We start from the raw sequence: 23,623 nt of genomic DNA, 5'->3' as shown, positions 1-23,623 counted from the left end.
TTTGAATGATGTTCCATATTTGTCCAAACTTTATATCACCACCCCTTATGTTAAGTAATGAATTAACTGTGGAAAAATTGTTGGTTCATTTTCAGTAACTAAACTCAGATTGGTTTATTGTCAGCGCATAAAAACTTAGATGATATTATAAATGTCAATTTCTTATTCAGAATCTTTTCTCCTTCTTCCCTGAGAATAATGATTAATGTTGGATATCCATCCATCCATCCATCCATCCATCCATCCATCCATCCATCCATCCATCCATCCATCCATCCATCCATCCATCCATCATCCATCCGTCCTTCAAACCATCCATCCATCCATCCATCCATCCATCAAAGACAGGTGGTCAATTTATTGCCGGGGAACACAAATTAATTATTAAATATTAGTATTACAGCTAAAGAAATTGTCTGAACATCCTTTCTTTAAACTCACGAGTGTAAAAAACTTTGCTAATTATTTCTTTTAGTTTTAATCATTCCTAATAATATTTTGATAGTTAATTTCTTAATCGGGAAACTTTCTCTTTATCAAAGGAGTAGAAATATGACCTGAGAGTTTTCCTTACATATTGTTCTTGCTGACATTAATAACATGTTCCTGGAAGTTGTTTTTTTATACATATCCTTTGTCTGACATATATACTGTAGTTTAAGTATCAATCTTTATGATAAACGCACAAAATCTTGTGCATTAAAACGAGGATTCTTTTTAAAGAATTCATCTTAGGCAATTTTTTTGACAAGTTATTTCATGAATGCATTTACGTAACCAAATGATGACATTTATATTTGACTCAAAGTTCTAAGTTGATATTTAATATCTCATTCATTTTCTGCAATTTCTGGGTGATTGCAAAAGAAAATGTCGCTGTGTGAGCAGCCAGGCTTTACTTTGCGGTTCTTTCGGACCACAACTTTGAAATCCGGTCACTGTCACTTACATAACAGCACATTTTGGTTGTGTTTGGGAACACGCGCGGAGGTGCTGGAATTAGCCGGCTCCGTCGCGCCCCTCCCCTCTCCAACACGTTTAACATGTAAGACTACATAAGTGCATTAGCTTAATCTCTTCTGTCTAACATGCAGCGATCCAAGGATTTCAGTTGACACATCCATGCATTAAGGGAAGCAGGTGGGGGGAAGAAGATGGAGCTCCACACACACACACACACACACACACACATTCTCCAGTCAGATCTGATATGAAGATATTGGCCAACATCTAACCATCTGGAGGACTAGTAAAGGACAATGTCGAGGTTCAACATGCGTGTGTGGATCCTTGTGTTGCTTTCTGCAGGTAATGTTAAATGATTTATGACCAGAGATTATTAGGCATGTGTGGTGTGTCAGATTAAGGAAGGAATAAATTCTTTTGTTTCATTGTCATTTGGCCTGAATTTTGTATTTGTGTATTTTTTTTTACTATGTACAGTCTCTTTCAACAGTCTCCATTTTGCTTGAACTTTGTCACAAAATACGACGAGTGATTTATGACATGGAAGGAAAAGCATGCAGAGTTTTAAAAACGGTGTGCATTTGTGTTCTTTCCCCCCTGATTCAATATTTTGTAGAACCGCCTTTTCCTGCAGTAACTGCAACAAGTCCTACCAGCTCTGCACCTTTCTTTGAATAAAGTTCAAGCTCAGTCAGTTCAGATAAGAAGTATCTGTGAGCACAAGTTTTAAAGTTTTGCAATGGGATCTTGTAGTGGTCTTGACTTTGACTGGACCATTCAAAAATATGAACACCTAAACCTGGTAGGCAAGAATGTTTACCTCTATTTATAGTCGTTTGCACCGTCTATTAAGTTTACTCTCAGGATTGTATTTAGCTTCGTCCATCTTCCCAGTAACTTAGACTATCTTCCCTGCGTCTGGGGAAGACAAGCATCCGTATCCACTGCTATGTTCCACTGGTACAACTGGTTCACTCAGGTGATGTGAACGAGACAAGGTATTTTATATGAATGCTGAAAAGTACATTTCTTTTTATGATGAGAGCATTGACTTCCATGTTTGCTGTGTCCACTACTTTGCTTACGGGAAACCTTGACCAACTTCCATCTGTCTTTCATCACGGATTTGCCTCTTGACATTCCATCATAAAGGCCGGTTTATTGGATTGCCCTGTGAACAGATTCCCTCGCCAGAGCTGAGGATCTCTGCAGCGTCTCTAGAGTGATTATGAGCCTCTTGGCTGCTTCTCTGATGACTGCTCTTTCAAGTTAAGGTGGCTGACCTTGGGAGGTTTACAGTTGAAGTAACTGAGCGCATCGAATGTTTTCTTTTTCCAGCAGATTGAAAGACGCTGAATAGAAATGCATGCCACTTCTTTTCAGATTTTGAATTGCAAAAACCATGGAAAAATATTAATAATGTTCAGTTCACTTCACAATTATTCCTACCATATCATGTCAAAATAAAGTGCATTCACAAAGGGCTTCCACAAGTAGGCCCCGATTTTACGGGACACACACAAATGTCTTTTTTTTACTAAATGCATGTTTTTCAAACATTGTACTTTATGTAACACTAATTAGGCCTACATGAGGTGAGTCGCATGCACATAGTAAGATTATAAAAAATACTCAAGTATTTGAAAATTGTGAAGTTATTGTGAATTTTTGGGGGAACAACATAGAGCTACTGATCAGAGGACATATTAATCCTCCCATAAGTCAGTTCCTAGCTGATAGGACTACCTGTTAATATGCTAATTTGCATTAATAAAATAAAATATATTAAAACTTGTTTGTATGAACATAGATATTGATTTTTTTTTCTTTTTTATTTCTCCAGGAACACTGTACAGTGAGGACTTTGGCGGATGCGAACAGCAGCCGTGTCAAAATGGCGGACTATGTGAAAGCCACTCGGGAGGATTCCGTTGCCTTTGTTCGCAGCAGAGCCAAAATGGACGCCTGTATGGTGGAGAGAACTGTACAGTTCCCCTTTCAGGCTGTGATGAAAGCCAGTGTGAGAATGGAGGAATATGTTCTCCCTTGTTTTCGAACAACCAACACGCCTACACGTGTATCTGCCTTCAAGGTTACACCGGGCCAAAATGCCAGACCTCCACCACATTCTCATTTGAGTCGCAGGGATATTTGTATATCGACACCGAGCAACTGGACCCTGAATCTCCTCTTAATGTGACCTTCAGCTTTAGAACAGAGAACCCAACTGGTACTCTTTTTCACCGTAGAGTGGATGACTTGCTCCTCATCATCGAGCTGATGGCTGGACATCTGCGCCTCCTCAGCTTGAGAGATCAAGGCACCAGCACTCTGGTTCAAGAACTCCCAGAGTATTTGTCCAACAACAAGTGGCACACAGTTGAAGCATCTCTGGGTGGTGTGGTCAGTCTCATCAGGCTGCTCTGCAGTGAGGTGAGCTGCAGGGACTCGGGCGTCGAAGTCCAGCCGATGGATCAAGCTGCCTCTCTGCCGGAGCCAGGAGTTGTTCGACAAAGCCTCTTTGTCGGAGCCATTGGGTGGAACGGGGCTTCAGGTAGAGTTGAGGACAGAGCAGAGGATCCACCAGCCTTTCTGGGCTGCTTTAGGGATGTCTTAGTAGATTCACGTCTGGTGCTGCCCGGTGACGTGCCAAAAGATTCAGACGTCCAGGCAAACATCGTAGCTGGATGCAGCGACAGAGACAAGTGTGAGGAGAGCCCATGTCAGAACAGAGGGCGGTGTGTGAGCCAGGGCTGGAGGAGATACGCCTGTGAATGCCACAGGCCGTATGAAGGAGACGACTGTGCAGAGGGTAAAACACACACACACACTCAGTGCCTTTCAATAGTCTTCACATCTTTTGAACTCTTCTGTTTGCTATCACATTACACCATAACTTCTTGTTCAGTTTTAGATGACAGGGCAGCACAAAGTAGTGAATAATTGAGGAAGGAAAATGACACATGGGTTAATACACATTTTCTTCTATACAGATTCAGTGTTTCGTAGGATCATCTTTTTGGGGTATGTCTATCAGCTTTACACATCTGGAGATTGTCTGTGAATGTAAACGTTCAAGCCTCACCAGAGATTCTCAATTGTACTTTGACTGGGCCACTCTAACACCTGAATATGCTTTGATCTAAATATTTTCATTGCATGTCGGGGCCTTAATTGTTCTTGTGGATAGATTCTTCAACCTTGAGGTCTGATTAGTGTTCAATTAAGTGCACTGCCATATCTTGGTGGGTACACCAAGATGGTGGATTAAAAACCATGTATGGTTGTTCATACATGGTTTGAACAATCATACATGAGTCCTGTTGTGTGTTCTTTCTTGTTGGTCTATCATAGGGGTCTGTAACTTTAGTCATTGGATGCCATTTTGTTACAGCTTTTGGATGCATCTGTAGTCCAACCCACCTCAATCTAATGAATGGTTTTCAGACCTTTGCAGAACTTGCTAACATACCAAAGAGGTCATTTAGCCTTTTGATTCAGGTGTGTTGGAGCGGTAATTCATCCAAATGTTGCAGGACTGGAGTTGCAGAGCCCTGGTATCAAATAAAAAGGTGGTAATGAGACAAAACTTCAACTATTTCTACAAGACACAACACAATGTTTCAGTCAATTATTGAGGACTTTCATGATGCCTCTGGTTTTTGATTTTTATTTGATAGGTCATTCATTTATTTCGTTAATTTATTTGACGGTGTGTGCATGTGACTCCGTCCGGTATGCTCATCTTTAGTAACGACCCAACTGTAAGCAGAATTACCAGAGGCTGTTAAAGCAGGTAAAGGTTAAGTCCAGTCTTAGTAGGTGTCACATCGAGAAGTCTCAATGGATCGCTTTAAAGAGAGCCACTCACCAGGGTAAAGTTAGACAGCAAATTTTAAAGGAGCTTATTGGGTAAATGGAAATAGCCCAAAGTCCAGTTAAACAGATGTCAAATTAGAAACTATTTACCTACACCTGCACCATGGATTAAAAAAACGTGGCTTACACTAATTGACCGGGAATGCTCTCAGCTCGCCAGATCAAGAAGTCTTAAACGTCTGGAACACACCGAGGTGTCTTCTTTAAAGGGCAAATTAAGACATTTAATCATTATGTATGTGTTACTTCATTGTCAAACATAACCGTCAACAAATTACCTGAGTGAAGTCATCAGCAACTCATTAATTGTTTTCGTCAGCTAATATACATTTAAAAATTTCTGAAAAGATTGGAATAAAAAGAAAAACCCCCCACCTTAAATCAACATTTTATCAAATTTTCAGCTGGATATTAAAAATGAAGAAGGAATTGGCAAAAAGACAACAGAATTATAGCCACATGAACCCCTCAGAGAGTTTTTATATTCACACAATTGCACACAGATAGCAAGGCAGCTTGGAGAAAAATGTGTTGCCCAATGGCACATCGACAAATGATAGGGGATGAAAGCTAGAACTGAACCCTACAACTCGTTCCACTGATTCACAACCTGAGGAATACAAGGAGCTAGTACTTGGTATGATCAAAGGGGCAGTTTTGCTGCTTCCATATTATCATCTATAAGCTGGATGGGGTTTACTAAGAACACTTGATGAATTGATCATCAGCAACAAGTGACCATCTCTTCAAACGTAGGAGTTTAATCAGTTGATCTGGACAGTACAGGTAAGTGTTAACACAATAACCTTAGAAAGGCAACTGTAAATGCCCACCAATCTAGGATGGGGTACAAGGCCATTTCACAAATGTCCATCATTTTATATCAAGATATTTTTCACAAGTGGAAAACATTTAGGACGGCTGCCAAACTTTACAGTTATGGAGGTCCCCACAAATTTACCCCAATCTGATCAATCAGAGAACCTGCAAATAAAATCAAAAAATTGCATTTTATATTTAGGCTCTAGTTAGTATGCTGATGTTGAATGCATAGTCAGATAATGACTGAGGTTTGTCTTGTTTGAAAAAGCTACCAAGCCTCTTCTTGTTAACAAAAAAGAGTCACAAGAACTTCAAGAATTCTAGACTACTGTCCTTTGGACAAATCAAACCAAAGTAGAGATGGAAGCCAAACTGAGCAACTGAGTGTAAACTCGATCAACAAGTATACTGGTGAAGTGCTGAAGACCGCATAACAGTAAATCTGAACATCAGAGAAGCTCCTGCACAGCAAAGTAAGAGACTGATAAATTCAGACAGGAAACATTTTCAAAGTACGCAGCCACATAGCATGGCATTTTTAAAAATCAGAAATAAAAGTTTGACATTGTTGAACATTTTAGCACCTGATACATACAACCCTGTAATTAAATGACAGTGTACTGTTTATCATTTATGCCTTTGAAACCTATTTCTCTCTGTTCACTCCTTCATCACAGAGTACATCACTGGCAGGTTTGGAAACAAAGACCTTGAGAGCTACGCCATGTTCTCATTAGACAATGATCCGGGGGATTCTGTAGTAATATCCATGTTCATTCGCACCAGACAGTCCAGTGGTCTGCTTCTCATACTGGCCAATACCACCAGCCAGTATCTTCGCCTATGGCTGGTGGAGGGCAGGGTCAAAGTTCAGGTCAACAACTTTGAGACTCTTGTCGGTCGGAACACTGTCAACAATGGCCACTTCCACCTGGTTGCTGTGAAGCTGGAAGGAACTGCAGCCACTTTGTTCCTGTCAACTCAAACCCAGGGCTCTATGGCCATCAGGCGAGTCCAAGCACATCCTGGCGATTTGGTCTTTGTTGGAGGTCTACCAGATTCAAGAGCCTCGGCTTCATTTGGTGGCTACTTCAAGGGATGCGTCCAGGATCTGAGGATTAACAGCAAGCACCTGCAGTTCTATCCAGTATCAACTCCTGTGGAGTCGTACAACCTGGAGAAGCTTGTGGGCGTATCAGAAGGATGCAGCAGTGACAACGCTTGTGCTGTAAGATAAAAGCCATGCTTGCGACTTCTGTGTAAAATGAACCAGCCTTGTAATCTCATTTTTGTCTTTCACACATAAGGCCAACCCTTGTCTCAATGGAGGGGAGTGTTACTCCATGTGGGATGATTTTATCTGCAGCTGTCCCCCCAACACAGCAGGGCAAAGGTGTGAGGAGGTGAAATGGTGTGACCTGTCTCCCTGCCCTGTTGCAACTATCTGTCAGCCCCTCTCCCAAGGCTTTGAGTGTAAGTACCCTTTCCTCAAAGATTTCCTGTTACAACATGTGTGTACAATGCAGGTACAAAAATCAAGAAGTCTTAAGAATTACATTCCAAAGGGTGCAGTGGTGGTCCAGGGGTTTAGCACAACCCACGTAATGGGGCCTCAGACCTTGACGTGGCTGTCGCAAGTTCAATTCCCGGTGACCTTTGCTGCATGTCTTCCCCCTTCTTACATTACACATACAGCCAGGATTTCTATTCCTTATCCCAAGCAGGACTCTGACTTATTAATTACCATGTGGCTAATTGCAGGAGGGAACAGAGTTGCTCATGCAGGATTCCCCTAAGACACAGTAATCCCTGGTAGGATTAGGTCTAATGGCAAATGCTTGTGGTAGTGTGTGATGACGAGATTTCTTGGTCACATGTTATTGATGAGAAAAGGAGGAAGGTGCTGATCACAAAGAGGATACTTCAGAAAATCTAATATAGCTCCTCATTTGGGTATGGGGCATAAAGACTAATTTCTTTAAAAAATAACCTGCCTCTCTCATTACTTGTACATGTTTTTGCATTGGAGTACAGGCATGTTCTGCAATACCTTGGCATGTCTTATTGGTGTAATAAAAGCATAATTTAGTCAGGGGTACTCAAGTCCAGTCCTCGATACCTTCCATTCTAGCTACGTGTGCTGTACTTGTATTGTGCTTTACCAAGACCAGAGAATACCAAAGCACTTCACACTATACTCAGACATTAACCTATTCACTAGCTGATGGTGGCAAGTTACCGGATTGTAGTTGCAGCTGACCTGGGGCAGTATGACAGTGGCGAAGCATCCCTGATTCAACACACCTGAATCAAACAGCTGAATTCTGTCACCAGCAGTAACTCAGCTCTGCATACGTCAGGTTGAGAGCCACTCATTTGATCTAAGTGTGTTAGAGAAGGGACGCATCTAAAGTTTGCAATGTGGTAGCTCTCAATGACTGGACTTGAGCACTCTTGCTTTGGTGTATCAGACTCAAATGTTTCAACCAAATAAGGCATCATCAGCCATAATGTATTGAAGTGGCTTTTATTTACAGTGTTTTCTGTTTGCATGCCATAGGTTTGTCCAATGTGACGTTCCGGCTTGACAACAGCATTTTGTGGTATCACAGCAACAAGAAAATTAAGTCCAACCTCTCCAGTGTCTCCCTCAGCTTCCGCACTAGGCAGTCAGAGGCCGTTTTGCTTCATGCTGAGAGAGACTCTGTTCACATAACGGTCTCTCTCCTTGACTCTCATTTGGTTGTGGAGCTCCTGGGTGGGGCTGATAATGACTCTCTGAAAGTGACAGCAGAAAGCCTGGCTCCACTCAGTGATGGTGAGTGGCACTTTGTGTCAATCAGCAAGGAGAAACAGTTTCCAACATCCAGGTGGATCATGGATGTAGACGGACACAAAGAGTACATCAGTGTCTCCAAAGCAGCAGTTGGAGACTTGAGCTTTCTCAGGGATGGAGCAGACATTTTCCTGGGTGGCCTAAGCCAGGAATCTGGATTGACCTTTTCAGGATGTCTAGGTCCAGTGGAGATTGGGGGTCTTCACTTACCATTCCATCAGGAGACAGAACTGAACCTCCCCAGACCTCAGGAGGAACAGTTTGTGAGGGGCAACAGCAATAATTCACCACAGTACGGATGCTGGGGAGCCACTGTGTGTGCTCCAAACCCATGCCAGAATGGGGGTATGTGTGAGGACCTGTTCGACCAGCATCAGTGCACCTGCCCCTCTGAATGGACAGGATCACTATGCCAAGACCAGACAGACACCTGCAACTCCCACCCATGTGTATACGGTAACTGTACTAACCTCTCCGAGGGCTATAAGTGTGAGTGTGAGCTGGGCTTCACTGGTGAACAGTGTGAGGTAGAAATGGATATGTGTGAAAACAGCAGCTGCAACTATGGCGCCACCTGCCTGAAAGGCTTCCAGAGCTACACGTGTCTGTGTCCTCGGAACATGACAGGACATTTCTGCGAGTAAGTTTTACGCAATGAACCTAAAACTGCCGTCACACTGTTTCTAATGTTCCATTGATGCTGATTTATAGAAAGACTCGTAAACCTATCGTTTTGTTGAAGTACAGTTGTGAGAAATTACGAACATGAGAATGCTAAATCTCTAGCTGTTAATTACGCGTAACACAAAATGCTACCAAAAATGCATTTTCTAGCTAAGGTAAAGTTGACATTTATAACCCAACGTCCTGACAGCTAGTATTACCCCCTCTAGCCAAACTGACTTCAGTGAGAATGAGGACAGTTTGTCTTATTCTTCATTTTCAGCTGTAAGATGTTTTAGGTTTTCCTGCCCGTTTGGCCAATTTCAAGCCACCCTACAGCATCTCCTTGCAGTCGATACCCAAACTTTGACCTAGGACTTTTTTTTTTTTTATCCTTAGCCAGTCTTTAGTGGATTTACTTGTATACTTTGGGTCAATGTTATGTTACAAACTCCAGTTAAGCAACGTCTCATATGCAGTAGAAATGATGTTGGATTCTATGATGATGAACGAAAACAGTTTTTAAATGTCTTTATTTACAGATATGTAAAATGCAATGTTGTCGGACGTCCTGCAGGTGTGTCACTTCTGATGCGCTCTCGTTCTGAATAGTGTGTATATATATCAGGCAACAGTACATACATTTTTGGCAATTTTTTTCCCCTTTTCCTCTTTTATCTTATTTATGGATCTGCTGACCATCCAGGAATAAAATGCCAGTGTTACTTTCAGTGTTACTTCGTCAGTGCAGGCAACGTTAGATAAAGATTTTATCATTGGGACATCGTTACAACAACTGAGTCGCAGTTGTGTCGACTTTCTAGTGGGGAACATGTATGGTATACATGGGATGCACCAACTGTGGAGGAATCTTTTTGAGATGTATTTCTGCCCTTGTCTGTAAATGAGATTATGTGATCTATGGTGGCAACAGGATGAATAAAAACCAATGTAGGAGAGTAATTGCGCAATGACGTTATGCCTTCTTACATCATGGGAACTAAAAGGTACAATAGTGTGACGGCAGTATTTAAGCAATAGCTAAAAAAATTTTAAAAGCTGTACTGAATCAAAGTTTATCTCTTACAGTGTTAAAATCCCTGAAACTCCGTGGTACATAGAGACAGATCCGTGAGTGCTTCTTTACACAAAATAAATGCAAAGGTTGCAAAGCCATGCAAGTACTAAAAAGGAAGCTGACACTATATATGCATCTGCCTAGACTTCCTCAGTTACCTGCCTCTTTCTGCGCGGGTACAAGATGGAACTACAGCTGCTTTAATGGAGGGAACTGCTCTGAAGCTGAGAATACCTGCTACTGCCTGCCTGGATTCACCGGTCAATGGTAGGACACGCAAAATAATGTTTGTCTTGAAACACTGAAGGAAAGCCGCTTAACCAAATAAAACTAAATTAATAATTTTTTGATACAAATTTCTAAATTCCTCTTGTTCTTTCAAAATGTTTGCAGAAATCCTAGGTACTACTAAATGTTCGTATTTCCACATAGATTATTTTCTGGTCCATCATGGTTAGCATGCATTTGTTTCTGAAAAACAATTTTTTGTATCCTTTCAGGTGCGAGAAAGATATAGATGAATGTGCCTCAGACCCGTGTATGAATGGAGGCTTCTGCCTCAACTACGTGAACAGCTTCGAGTGCGTGTGCGACATGAACTACTCGGGTGTGTACTGCCAAATGGACGTCAGCGACTTCTACATGTACGTGTTCTTAGGCCTGTGGCAGAACCTCTTCCAACTCGTGTCCTACCTCGTCATCCGCCTCGACGACGAGCCGGAGATCGAGTGGGGGTTCCACGTCAACGATTAGACGAAACCAAATGGACCAAACTTCATGTAGATGATCATTTATATACACCCATTCTTTTTGTAGACTCTTGTTATGTTTTTGGTTGAGGCAGTATGTGTTTGGACATTTGCTATGATGCATAACCGTATCTAGACGAATTTGTTTCTGATTAGCATCTCAAAAACTCAAATGATACCTGAACTATGACCTCAAATCCTAAAGGAGTTGAAAAGGAGGGGGCATGGATGTAGAGAGAGAAGGAGGAAGTTCAAATCATCTATCATCTCTACCATTGCTGCGACAGACTGGCGACCTGTCCAGGGTGAACTCCGCCTCTCGCCCGGGACGCAGCTGGAGATAGACACCAGCAACCCTCCCGATCCCATTAGGGAAGAAGGGTGTTCAGATAATGGATGGATGGATGGATCTCTACCATTGATCAGATCCCCAACATCTCTCTGCCCGGCTTTCCAATCATAAGGCCAGACAGAGATTCAAACAGGAGTGGCAAAAGCAGATGAGGTGGACTAGCAGTGATTGCCAACAATTGCTTGCGTCATCCAGGACACGGTGATGTGGAATTTTGATAACATTTTGAAGATATCCAGATGATAGGAGTCACAACATTTAAATTCATTTTGAGATAAATATTTTTCAATTGAATTTTGAATTGAATATGAACTCCTAGTTAACGTGTACTGAGGTCACAACTGTAATTCAATTCAAGAGTAATACATACATTATAAACATCAAAGACCTGCTATGTCCAATCTTGAATTTATTTTTGTGGACGTAAGTTGTTTCTTTTTGCCCCAAGTCACCAGATGGGCTCCATAAATTCACCATTCTTTGAGTAATTTTTCTGCATTAAGTTGAATAAAAAAAAACAACACTTAAGTCTATCATATTTGAGGACTGCACCCCCAAATAACATCAGCTTCTTCAGATCAAGAGACAATGCTATAAAAAAAATATCAGACTTTACTTATGTTTTTCTGGCTTTTATTCTCTATTCAATAATTATTACATTTGCTTTGCATAAACGCTGCGTCATACCTTCTTATTGCAGTTGGCCATGGGGTTTTACATTAGTCGGTTCCTTCGGTCTTTTTCTTGAAAACTCGTCCATTCCGCGCTTGCTAGTAGGCTAGCTTAATGAGCAAAGCAGCTCGACGCGTTTGACTGTCAGCCAATCAGAGATGAGGATGGCAAAGAACAGAAACTATTTTAACTTATGTTTTATAATAATAATAATAATTGGAAAAACATTTTTTGAAGATTTAAAAATAATTTAAACTTTATGAGATTAAATCTTTAACTTGTTTTTCCTCTTTTACGCTCCAGTTTTTAGCGCCCCCTGGAGTTCCTCCCACTTTGAAAAAACACTGTTGTAGTTAATAGAGTTGCCCCTGTCCAGCACATAGGTTGGAGGAACCACCTTTTATTTGAATGTACACCCATCATTTCCTTATGTCTGATTTGCACCCATACAAAATTGTTAAAAGTCTCTGACGATGCACATTGTTTTTTTCTGATTTGTTCACAAAGAACTTACAAGTTATCTAGTTTACAGTCTGTAGTAGAAATGTCTTCTTCGATGTTTTCTGGTGTTCTTCAGGTCTGGTTCTCAGACAGAGAGCTCTGTGTGTGCCTTAAATGTCCACCTTAAATGTCTGCTGTGGTCTCATGTTCAGAGACAGTCACACATGTGAAGCTAGCACAACATGATTCACATATAACTATGCAAACTTGTATAAACTTCAAATTGTTCTACGTGAAATGTGTACTGTATACCCAATATACAAGATGAAAACATCAAATAAAAGTGAAGTACATCCAAGTTGTTTGTAAAACTTTATAATCATTTCCGGTTGAATCACAAAAGACTCAACCAAATGCATCTATTGAAACAATGACGGAAACAGAAATTAAAATCGTAAAACCGCTAGTTTTAACAGTTGGATAGAAACCGAAGAGTCCGTGATAGACTGAGTAAGGCTTTTCTGGTGGACTTCAGAGATGCTTCTTACTTAAATTACACTTCTGGTTAAATAGCGATCACATAAATACAGCAGAGCAACAAGAGTTGTTACAGATATGTAGACCTCAGACCAGTGAGGTTCCTCGTTTTAGAAATCCTTCAGAAGCTGCATGTACCATCGTCTCTCATCAGTCCTGCTCATGAAGCTCACAGTCACAGAGTTCCTTATAGATCCTCTTCCGTATGTTCGGGATGTCCTGTTGGGAAAACTGGAACGGTCTTGACAGAGCCAGGCATCTAGAGTACTGTAAAAAAAAAAAAAAAAAAACATTGCGGTGTTAAACTGAAACAATAAATGGTTCATGTTTTTTAGCGAAAGAGTGTTTAAGTAACGGGAAACCAGAAAACCAGAAACTGAATGAGAAAAAACATTTTGGTACGTTTTTTTTTTCTTCTAAACTGGAAGAAAACAGAATAAAATTTATGACAAAAAGCGATAACAAAAATGACTAGCATTTCTGTCGACTGGTGAAAGTCAGACTGAAACATTGTTGGGACATAAAGTCCAATCAGATCCAAGTTTAAAAAAAAAAAAAAAAAACTTAGGAGAAATTTTTATTGGAAACCAAATTCAAATAAAGCTTCTTAAGGTAAGAGAAATTCAACTATGTCTGTTCTGGATAATCCAACTTTAAATTCACTTCTTTCCAGACATAACAAAAAAATTTTATGCCTGGACAAACAAAAAAATTGGTCTTTTGGTGAACTGCAGGAAAAAAAAAGTTTAGGACTCTTTTGACTGAAATTAAGAACGGAATTCAAGAAAATACGTTAATATGGAATATTTCTATAGCTAGCGACAAAGGTGAAAGTATTTATTTACAGTTTTCCGAAAAAAATTTAAAATAGATTAATTATTGAGCCCCACAGTTTGGATAAACTGGATTTTAAGGGTTTAAAAATTCTGAGAATTCTGTAATATTTAAGATGTATGACAAGGACAGAAAATAAAAAAAGCTTTCAAAAAGTCGAGAAAAAAAAACAGTGAAAACAGTTAATATTTTTCACTTACTTCACATACTGTACTATTTTCCACGGCGACAGAAAAAAACAGTATTAAAAAGCATCAATTAGCAAAGCGTGTTAAGAGTAAAAGCGAGACGTACCTCTAAGACAAAAACTCCGCAGTCGTTCTCATTGGTCTGTTGTGGAATGTCCTGTGAAGAACAGCAGGGGGAGACAAAGCATCAAGTAAAAAATGAGAATCATGGAGCGAGTGAATCATAAGTGGAAAGATTTTTTTATATCAGGTCTCCAGCAATAGAGTCAGGTGTCTGGAGCAAAGATTTGTGAGCACATCCCTCTAGGCTGTGCTAGAACAGGATACACATACAGCATTCCTGAGCCTGGAAATGCTGCACTTCAGCTTTTTCATATTTTTCAAAATTTTATTTTATTGAATACAAATGCTAACCAACTAGTTTTAGACTACTCGACCGCTTACTAATGTTTGGTTTGTCACATAAAATTACAATAAAATGCATAGAAGCTTGTGTTTGAAATGTGACTAAATGAAAAGAAAGGTTTTAGGGGTGTGATTACAGTAACAGCAGCTAACTCAGTGTTCCTAAAACCGGTTCTGACAGAGACGTTCTCTGACAAGTCCAAATCACGTCACAAGTCTTTGAGGGCCCGGTTCAAGTCCAGTATTTCCAAGTCAGGTCTCAAGTCTTATTTTTGCCACGCCAGTGTAACTCTAGTGAAAATGTCAAACTCAAGTTGCCCTCTGTGGTTCCGTCATACTTCTACAGAACGTGGTCCGGTCTCTCATACCTCTACAAATGACACCGTCCAGCCGTCTTGAAAAGAAGCTTGTTTCTTCTCTTTTGCTTCGGACATCAAGTATTTCAGGATGTTCTGTTCAAAGCAAAGCAACACATCCAGATGCAGTCCAACTCAACTGACCCAAAATCCTACCAAGACATTCTAGTAAGAAGAAAATTTGTATAAATAAATAAATAGCTTTGTTACCCTTGCAACCTTCTGGAGTGAATGTCCTTGAGAATCGTAAAGGCAGATTTTCTTGGCGGAAATGTCGGCTGTAACCAGACACCAGTGGACCTCCAGGTGGATGGGCACCAGAAGAAGAGTCTTAGAAAACAAATCCACCTGAAACAGGAAGACTGGATCAATGGTTCTACTGGGAGGGATTAGTTAGAACATATATTCTAACTAACAGCCTGAACAAAAACAATAAAAAGTTAAAATCGAGTGTCTGCCAGGATATTTTTCCAACACTTTATGTTTCCTTCTGCTAGCTAGCTTTATGGAGACGCTGGTTTCATCTTCCAACAGGATTTGGTACCGACCCACGATGCTAAAGGTACCAAAAACTGCTTCAATTCTTGATTGGCAGCACTGTTGTTTGGGTCTGATTGGACCCGTTTACACATAAACCAATCAATGTGGTTTGTAGTTTCCTCTGCTCCTCTCGTTTACATGTTTTTATTTGCAGAATCCACATTTTCTGTTTGCATCCTCAATCGATTAATAACACACATCTGACTTGGTGTTGGACGTTTCTTTAGTTTACTCGATGAAAATGATTTTTACGTTTTATCTAACCTGCTTCGTCCATCGCCTCACACCGTCATATCCTTTGGTCATCAGCTGACGGTGGAAGAAACTGTTGAGAAAATGGACCTACAACAAAAAACAAGAAGAAGAAAAAAAACATGCTGAAATTAATCAGGAACAAAGACTGAAAAATGGATTTGGCAATAAGTTCAAACAATTATAGTTATTTACATTCTATATATGGACCAATCACCTAAAGGGGTAGAAACTTAAACTTAATTTAATTGTGATGATTGGCTGACGCTTACATGAGAAACCTACATCACCTCTCCGTGTAAAGGTCTGACAGCCACCCTGCTGCTGTTGACTTAGCAACTTTATCATCATATCCTATGAGTTTTAAGACCATTAAATATATATATATTTAAAAATCTGATATCAGCAGGTCCGGTTTTTTAAAGATCGGTGATCGGCCAGAAGAGTGTAATCAGTGCATCTCCTGATCGAAAGCCAAAATAGCAATTGTAAAGTTGAACCTGAAGATCTTTGATAGATTAGAGCTAACGCCGCTAGCCGCCTTCCCATTATAAATGTGTGCAAAACTTTGTGAATATTCCGCTAATGTAAAATCACAAGTGAATAGTAACAAGTTATTAATAAATATGCCGCGCCATGATCCTCCTACCATACAATATTTTTGATGGATTTATGTGTAATTCTTCAATAAAATCCTTCTTTTGGCATAATGGCGATTGTAACGTAGGTTACCTTGTGATTGGACGATTCCATGATCAACTCTCCGTACATGTTCATGACCTGCAGTTCACCCCAAAACACACTGGTTTAGAGCATAACTCAACACTCTCAACACAACAAACCGAAGGTCTTGTGGTGTTTGATGCCAACCTGGTCATTGAGCCAGTGCTCATCCGCCAAGGTCAACAAGTCCTCCAGAGTCAGTATGTGTTTTTTGTAGACGACTTGGAATGACGGGACGGATTCCTGGATGATCGCGGTTCGGTATTTGTCCACTTTAGAGAAGATCGTGCTTTTCCTGTGGATGTAGAAACAAGCTGGCTTTAGGGTCTCGTCTAGCAACACAACGCAGCTACTTTGGGTTAGTTCAAGCCTTCACCTGTCACTGAAATCAGAGTCGAACTTCCACTTCAGATGCCTCAAAACGTCACTCTTATGGAGCGGGATGAAGCTTCCGTATCGTCTGTAGAAGACTTCCAAGAAGTCTGGGGGAAAAAAAGAAGAAGAAGAAGCTGTGAGGAACAGACATGCAGTATCCTCCAACTTAAACTTCTAAACATTTTGTCATCGAAAACCTTCATGCATTTGATCAGGATTCTATATGAACATTTTTTTAAAAGTGTGCAAAAATGTTGCACTAATTTGATCCGCGCGCTGTTACAAAACTTGAATTATTGTGATATAAATAATATAAATAAATATATAAAACAATTATTTCTGCCATATTTAACAATAATATAATTGCACAATTTTCTAAATCGTGGAACCATATTCTAAATATTCAGCCCAGCTCATTTTTAATAGATTTTTTTTATGTAGTCAGCAAAAGTATCCACAGCTGCTTCTTCTACTGCTGTAAAAACAAAATTCTGCTCTGCTAAACTGATTATTAATGTGGGGATTTACATACTCTTTTTGGTTACCTAGCAACAACCTCTTGAGTAACTTGCACATCAGCTGTTTCATGTTCGCCTCATTACTGCCTAAAAATGAAAGGAGTGGTTTGGAGTCCGAGGGAAAAACTAGTTCAACATCTCAAGAATAAAGATCAGGGACCTCAGGCATAAAAGAATGCGCAGTTCTCACACCAAGACTTGGCGTACGGAAAAATTTAGAAAAGTGCGGCGCACAAAAAACAAAAACGGATGCATAAAGCCGTGCGCACGCACGCGACCGCGCACATTTCCTTTATAAATCCTAATTCATGGGAAATAGAGCGCAGCTTCTGGTCCGCGCTGTTGCCACCCATAAATACATAGAAATTAGTATAAATACCCAGAGGTCTGCCACCACCTGAAGCAATAACCATGGCAACGTCCTTGTTCGAAGCAGTATAAGTATTTATAATAATAATAATCATATATTTTATTTAAAAGGTGCTTTGAGGATACATAATGTTACCTCACGAAAATAAAAATACATTTTAAAGAGAAAAAAAAAAATCCAAATTAAAAAAATAAATAAATAAAGAGATCCTGCAAATACCTGTTTTAACAGCGCTCCACAATTACCCGGCTCACCTTTTCGCAGCTACTTAAATACGTGTGATTGCATACACACCTTGATCACCTTAAAAATAGTCAAACCTGTTCATTATTTTTAAATCAGCAGGTTTGAGAAAACCCTGTTTTCTTCTTTCCGTGAGAATGAAATGACCCCATAAATACATTTCACACACTTCAGCGCACGGACCAATCCATTACATCTTTATGAGACAAAAACTGAGAAAAAGTTCTATTTACATTCGAGCGAGGTTTTCACATACTTTTACCTTTATTTTCTTTATTTTGTGTGCGTGTTAGCTTAATGTCTGATGAAACCGAACAATAAATGCGGTTCAGTTTGAACAATAAAATATTAAAATCATGAAAACCATCGGGCTTGATGCTTCTTGTTCTAAACAACACTGAATGTAGTCAGATTTCAGTGCATTTAGGTGAGCTTTGATTTTTGTAGTGTGATATTGTCCACAGAAAACGTTTGCGTGGCTGCTGAGTATTTGCGCAAACTTTGACGCAAAGTTAATTTTTATATGACTTGTGCACAAAATGTGGCACCACGCATTTTTTGTGCGCACGCACACTTTATGCATGCGGCCCCAGATCGCCAGTTTGGCAGCGTTTCAGACATTTAAAACAAACAAAAAAAAAACGGATCAATAATTAGCTATGTCTTTGATACAAAACCATTTTATTGCGATACGTTTCTCCGGCGTACCGCCCACCCCTCAGGGAAATGGTGAACTGACCTTGGATCTCCCTGGTCAGAGTGTCAGCGTCGGCATCATTCAGACAGGATGTCGTCTTTTCACTCCCGCTCTGCTGGAGATCAGGACTGTGTTCTAATGAACCCATCTGCGACCTGAACTGTGCGGCGTCGCCGGCGCCCTGCAGAGGTCTCACGGTGTGGGAAAGTTCTAGAGGGTGGAGAAGCCCCTCGGCTCGTCCACAATGTTCAACGCCATCGGGCAGCAATGCTGCCGTTGGCGAGGTCTGACTGCCGCTGCCTGCATCAGACAAACCTGAAACGCTTTCTGATTGGCTGAAGCTCCCCAGCCCGTTCTGACAGACTTCTCCAGAACTCCCAGCATCCGGGCCGAAATGGGTTTTTATGGATTCTGGGGATTTTACTTCCAAGTTCTCGTCATTCTCTAACGAAACTGTTTTCTGTGATTTCAATTTAAGTTCAGTGTCTGTGGCTGCACGGACCCCGGAGCCGCACCGCCGCCGTCGGGTCCGGACCTTCCAGATGCGACACCTCTTGCTGTGCTTCCTCCACAGCCAGAACTGCAGCTTGTAGTACAAGCGTCTCTTGTCCCGCCTGGACAGGTGGGACACGCCCTTGACGGACGACATGAACGCCCGTCTCCTGGTCAGGCTCTTCGGCTTCCTCCAGCGGCTCTGCGTTTGCTCCATCTGGCAGAGGCCGAACCACGTGGACTCACATGTGAGCGCGCAGCTGTGGGAAGCCTTCTGTTTGACAGAGCGACACATGTGAGGGGGGCGGCGGCCGAGCTGGACCCACTGGCTTCCTGGTTGGAACGGACGGACTCCCAGCATTTCACACCATGGTCCCGACGCCCTTCGCTAGATCAAGCGGCAAATCTCAGGGAGAATGCGGACGCTGGTTGCCAAAGTAACGCGAGTGTCTTCCTGGGTGTCCATGCCAGCTCTGCAACAGAGAAGCATCATTTCAGCACAAACATCAAACATATTTGTTTTTTTTAAGGGATGCACTAATCTAAAAAGTTGAGTCCATATCAATATTGCTGTTATAACCAATATTTACCAATAGTATGCAAGACCAGAAAGACTGGAGCAGAGGTTCAGCATCCACCTGAATTTTAGTCTATTGCCGCCTGCAACCAGTTTTCCAGTTTCTTTTCAGAGAAAATTAAAAAAAATCAGAAGATTAATCTGCACATCCACTATAAAGTCAAAGTCAGTACTAACGCTGTGCCCAAACAAAACAAATACAGGGAAAATGACCCAATTTCAACTACTTAATTATAAAACCCTAGAGGAAATTATAAGTCAACTCAGCTCCAGTTCCTGCTGCCTGGATGTTCTACCCACACATTTCTTTAAGAAAGTCCTGCCTGTTGTTGCTACTGATCTGATCCAAATAGTAAACTCATCGCTCTCATCAGGCGTTTTCCCCCAGGCTTTGAAAACAGCAGTAATCAAACCACTGATAAAAAAAGAACAATCTAGACAAATCACTACTGCAGAATTACAGGCCGATCTCCAACCTCCCATTATCAGCAAAGTTATTGAAAAAGTTGTGTGTAAACAGTTAAATAGCTTCCTAACGATAACCAACTGCTTTGACTCCTTCCAATCTGGTTTCCGGTCTCACCACAGCACAGAGACTGGCCTAGTCAAAGTGTTCAATGACATTCATATAAATACGGACTGTGGGAGAACCACAGTGCTGGTTCTGTTGGACCTCAGTGCAGCTTTTGACACTGTTGACCATGAAATATTACTGAATGGACGGGAGAGGGAAGTCTGGGCCTCCCTTCTGAAGCTACTACCCCCGCGACCCGACCCCGGATAAGCGGAAGAAGATGGATGGATGGATGGACTGGAGAGTTGGGTCGGACTCTCCGGTCCAGTGCTTAACTGGTTTGAATCGTACATAAAGAACAGGGATTTCTTTGTTTCAATTGGAAACTTCCCATCAAAGAGGTCAAAGGTCACATGTGAGGTCCACCAAGGTTCAATCCTAGGACCCCTCTTATTCAATATTTATATGCTCCCACTAGCTCAGGTTATTACAGGAAATAATATTAGCTACCATAACTATGCAGATCACACACAGCTCTACATCACGATGTCACCAGGAGACTCAGAACCCATCCAATCACTGAACAGATGCTTAGAACAGATAACTGTGTGGATGTGCCAAATCTTTCTCCAGCTGAACAGAAACAGAACTGAAGTTATTATTTTTGGACCTAAAGAGGAACGATCTAGAGTTATAGATCTAGAGCTATAGATCTAGAGTCAGTGCACAGCTTCAGTTATTACAACTGAAAACCAGCGATCAGGCCTGAAACCCGGGAGTAGTGAAGGACTCTGACCTGAACCTTCATAGCCACATAAATACAGTCACAAAGTCGGCCTTCTATCACCTGAAGAACATTTCCAGGATTAAAGGACTAATGTCTCAGCCAGATCTAGAGAAACTCATCCATGCGTTTATCTTCAGCCACATTGATTATTGGCGTCTTCACAGGTCTGTCCAACAAATCAATCAAACAGCTGCAGCTGATCCAGAATACTGCTGCTGGTGTTCTCACTAAAACCAGGATGATAGAGCACATAACACCAGTTTTAAAGTCTCTCCACTGGCTCCCTGTAGCTCAAAGAATAGACTTTAAAATACTGTTAGTTTATAAATCACTGAATGGTTTGGCACCACAATACATTAAAGATCTGCTGCTGTTGTATCAACCTTCCAGACCTCTCATGTCTTCTGGTTCTGGTCTGCTCTGCCTCCCCAGAACCAGAACCAAACGAGGAGAAGCAGCATTTAGCATCTATGCACCACAAATCTGGAACAAACTTCCAGAAAACTGTAAAACAGCTGAAACACTGACTTCCTTTAAATCTCAACTAAAAACCTACTTGTTTAGAGTTGTATTTGAAACGTAATCAGTTACAAATTTATTGAGGGAATCTGACTTGATATTGTTTTTATTGTTGATTCTGTGTTGCATTGTGTTTTTGTGTTTGATTTGATGTAAAGCACTTTGAAATGCCTTGCACATATTCAAGTTACAGAGAGCACGGTGAAGAGGTTTAGATTTAAAGCACATTAATGAGTTAGAATGGCCCAGTCAAAGTCCAAAACTGAATTCAATTAGACATCTGTCCCAGGACTCGAACACTTGTGTTCAGTATCACTCTCCATCCAATTGGACAAAATTTAGATATTTTGCAAAGAAGAATGGGCAAACGAGACGAAACCAACCGCTGCACGTGCATAGCTGGTTTTTTGAAAAACGTTAAAAATACTTTTATTGTGTGCTTGGATTTTTTTTTTTTTTTAAACAACTTGTTTATTTTTTTTTTCATTTACTTTGCTGCTAATATTCATGGTTAACCCATAGACCTTCTCTCCAATTTGACAAATATGTTATTAAGCTGAACTATCACTGTAAAACTGGGTGCTACTTTCTGTAAAGAACCTATCCTTCACATGGCATAAAACTGCCTCACAGCGTTAAGAAGCCTGAGCTCTACGCGAGGCTCTGCATGGCACCGTGGGAGCCCACGTGTCCAGAACTAGACCGACGCGGGAGGACAAACACACGGTCCTCCGACGCTTTGCTAGCATTTGCTTTTACTCCAGGTTGCCAGCCTGGTCCGGCCTCAGCTTTGCACGTGTTACCGAGCGGAGTCCCCGGCGGAGCAGCTAGCCGCAGAGCTAGGTTCCTCTGACACAGCAGCAGAACATGGGGGTTTTGGGGAAGCTTCCTACAGTCGGCCTTACCTGCATTTCTTCCGCCTGGCTGGATGAAACTTCCGCTCGGTGCGACTTCTGGGCCCGCAGTACGACTCGCAGCAGAACAGTATCGGAAAAATAGTAGTTTAAGCTGTTAAACATCAAATTAAACCAGATGAACCAATGACGAAATAGTAATAAGAGTCTCCACATTGGGAGTCGCATACAAAATGCGTCATTCCTGTGTAAGCCAATCAGAAACGACCAATTCAATAACAAAACAAGACTGAGTTGTAGATAGATAGATAGATAGATAGATAGATAGATAGATAGATAGATAGATAGATAGATAGATAGATAGATAGATAGATAGATAGATAGATAGATAGATAGATAGATAGATAGATAGATAGATAGATAGATAGATAGATAGATAGATAGATAGATAGATAGATAGATAGATAGATAGATAGATAGATAGATGTGTCATCTAAATAACTTCATTCTTAATACGCATACACACACAACAGGATATACTTCTTGATAGGTATTCTGTTTTTATTCATAATTCAGCAATTATTATTTTTCACTTATTCATTATCAGATAATATATTATGACTTTATTACCAGATAATAACATTATTCATCACAAACTTCCCTTGATTATAGGAAAATATATAATGTCATATTAATCACATCTAATGTTACTTTGTTCCCACAGTTCTTATATTTTGTTTTGCAGTAGTTCTTTTGATCTTTTTCTTGTCAGAAGTCTTTTTCTTGCTTGCTGTTCTAGCTTGAGGAGCAAAGCAGTTTGATGAATTTGCCTGGCAGCCCAGCCGAAAATGAGCATCAGAAATAACATTTGTTAAATCAATTATTATAATTCATATTTTATAATAAAGAAGAAGAAGAAGAACTAAAAAAAATTATGATAAATTGTTTTGTATTTTTGCCTTTTGTTTTTTTCATCTTCCCTCAAACTTTCTGAGGCTCCCACAGCGCCCCCTGGTGGTCCATGAAATAAAACAGGCGGCCTTCCGTATATATTTTTTTGAGCTCGTGAAAAATTTAATTGAATTAATTTATCTTATTTTTTTTTTTTTTGTCAATTTTAAAATGAAAAGAGGGAAAAAAATCTCTCATTTGCGCTCAAAACATTGTTTGGTGAGTTTTTTTTTACCAAACAATGGTAAAAATGGTACTTTTTAACTCATTTATAGATAACTATTCTGTTTTTTTAATTTTTTAGGAAATGATTTTGATTTTTCAGAAGGTCTTAAAATGTGCATCTATCTTGAGTCAGACCAGACCAGATTTTCACAGATTTGACATCTTGTTTTTTTGTTGTTTTTTTTATTCCCCAGATCGGTTCTCTTCT

General features: G+C 40.5%; 2 protein-coding genes across 2 annotated transcripts; one reads left to right on the top strand and one right to left on the bottom strand.

Annotated features, from left to right (window-relative positions):
- The first annotated feature begins 1,274 nt into the window (after nucleotides 1-1,274).
- On the top strand, nucleotides 1,275-10,997 carry LOC122841271 (protein crumbs homolog 1-like). The gene is made up of 8 exons (XM_044134444.1): nucleotides 1,275-1,308; nucleotides 2,810-3,778; nucleotides 6,345-6,895; nucleotides 6,975-7,140; nucleotides 8,228-9,143; nucleotides 10,256-10,297; nucleotides 10,389-10,511; nucleotides 10,745-10,997. The coding sequence occupies exons 1-8, from the start codon at nucleotides 1,275-1,277 to the stop codon at nucleotides 10,995-10,997; spliced, it is 3,054 nt and encodes a 1,017-aa protein (XP_043990379.1).
- Nucleotides 10,998-12,817: 1,820 nt separating this feature from the next.
- On the bottom strand, nucleotides 12,818-22,537 carry LOC122841299 (sentrin-specific protease 5-like). The gene is made up of 10 exons (XM_044134504.1): nucleotides 22,291-22,537; nucleotides 18,539-19,461; nucleotides 16,670-16,775; nucleotides 16,441-16,588; nucleotides 16,303-16,350; nucleotides 15,583-15,660; nucleotides 14,989-15,126; nucleotides 14,791-14,874; nucleotides 14,124-14,174; nucleotides 12,818-13,262 (listed from the first exon to the last, which is right to left on the bottom strand). The coding sequence occupies exons 2-10, from the start codon at nucleotides 19,347-19,349 to the stop codon at nucleotides 13,146-13,148; spliced, it is 1,581 nt and encodes a 526-aa protein (XP_043990439.1). The 5' UTR covers nucleotides 19,350-19,461; nucleotides 22,291-22,537; the 3' UTR covers nucleotides 12,818-13,145.
- Between the last annotated feature and the right edge of the window lie 1,086 nt (nucleotides 22,538-23,623).

Source organism: Gambusia affinis, linkage group LG12 (genome assembly GCF_019740435.1).
Source record: "Gambusia affinis linkage group LG12, SWU_Gaff_1.0, whole genome shotgun sequence".
In the NCBI taxonomy this organism is placed as follows: domain Eukaryota; kingdom Metazoa; phylum Chordata; class Actinopteri; order Cyprinodontiformes; family Poeciliidae; genus Gambusia; species Gambusia affinis.
The sequence above is the reverse complement of the archived record's forward strand: the minus strand, read 5'-3'. Positions and strand labels throughout refer to the sequence as shown.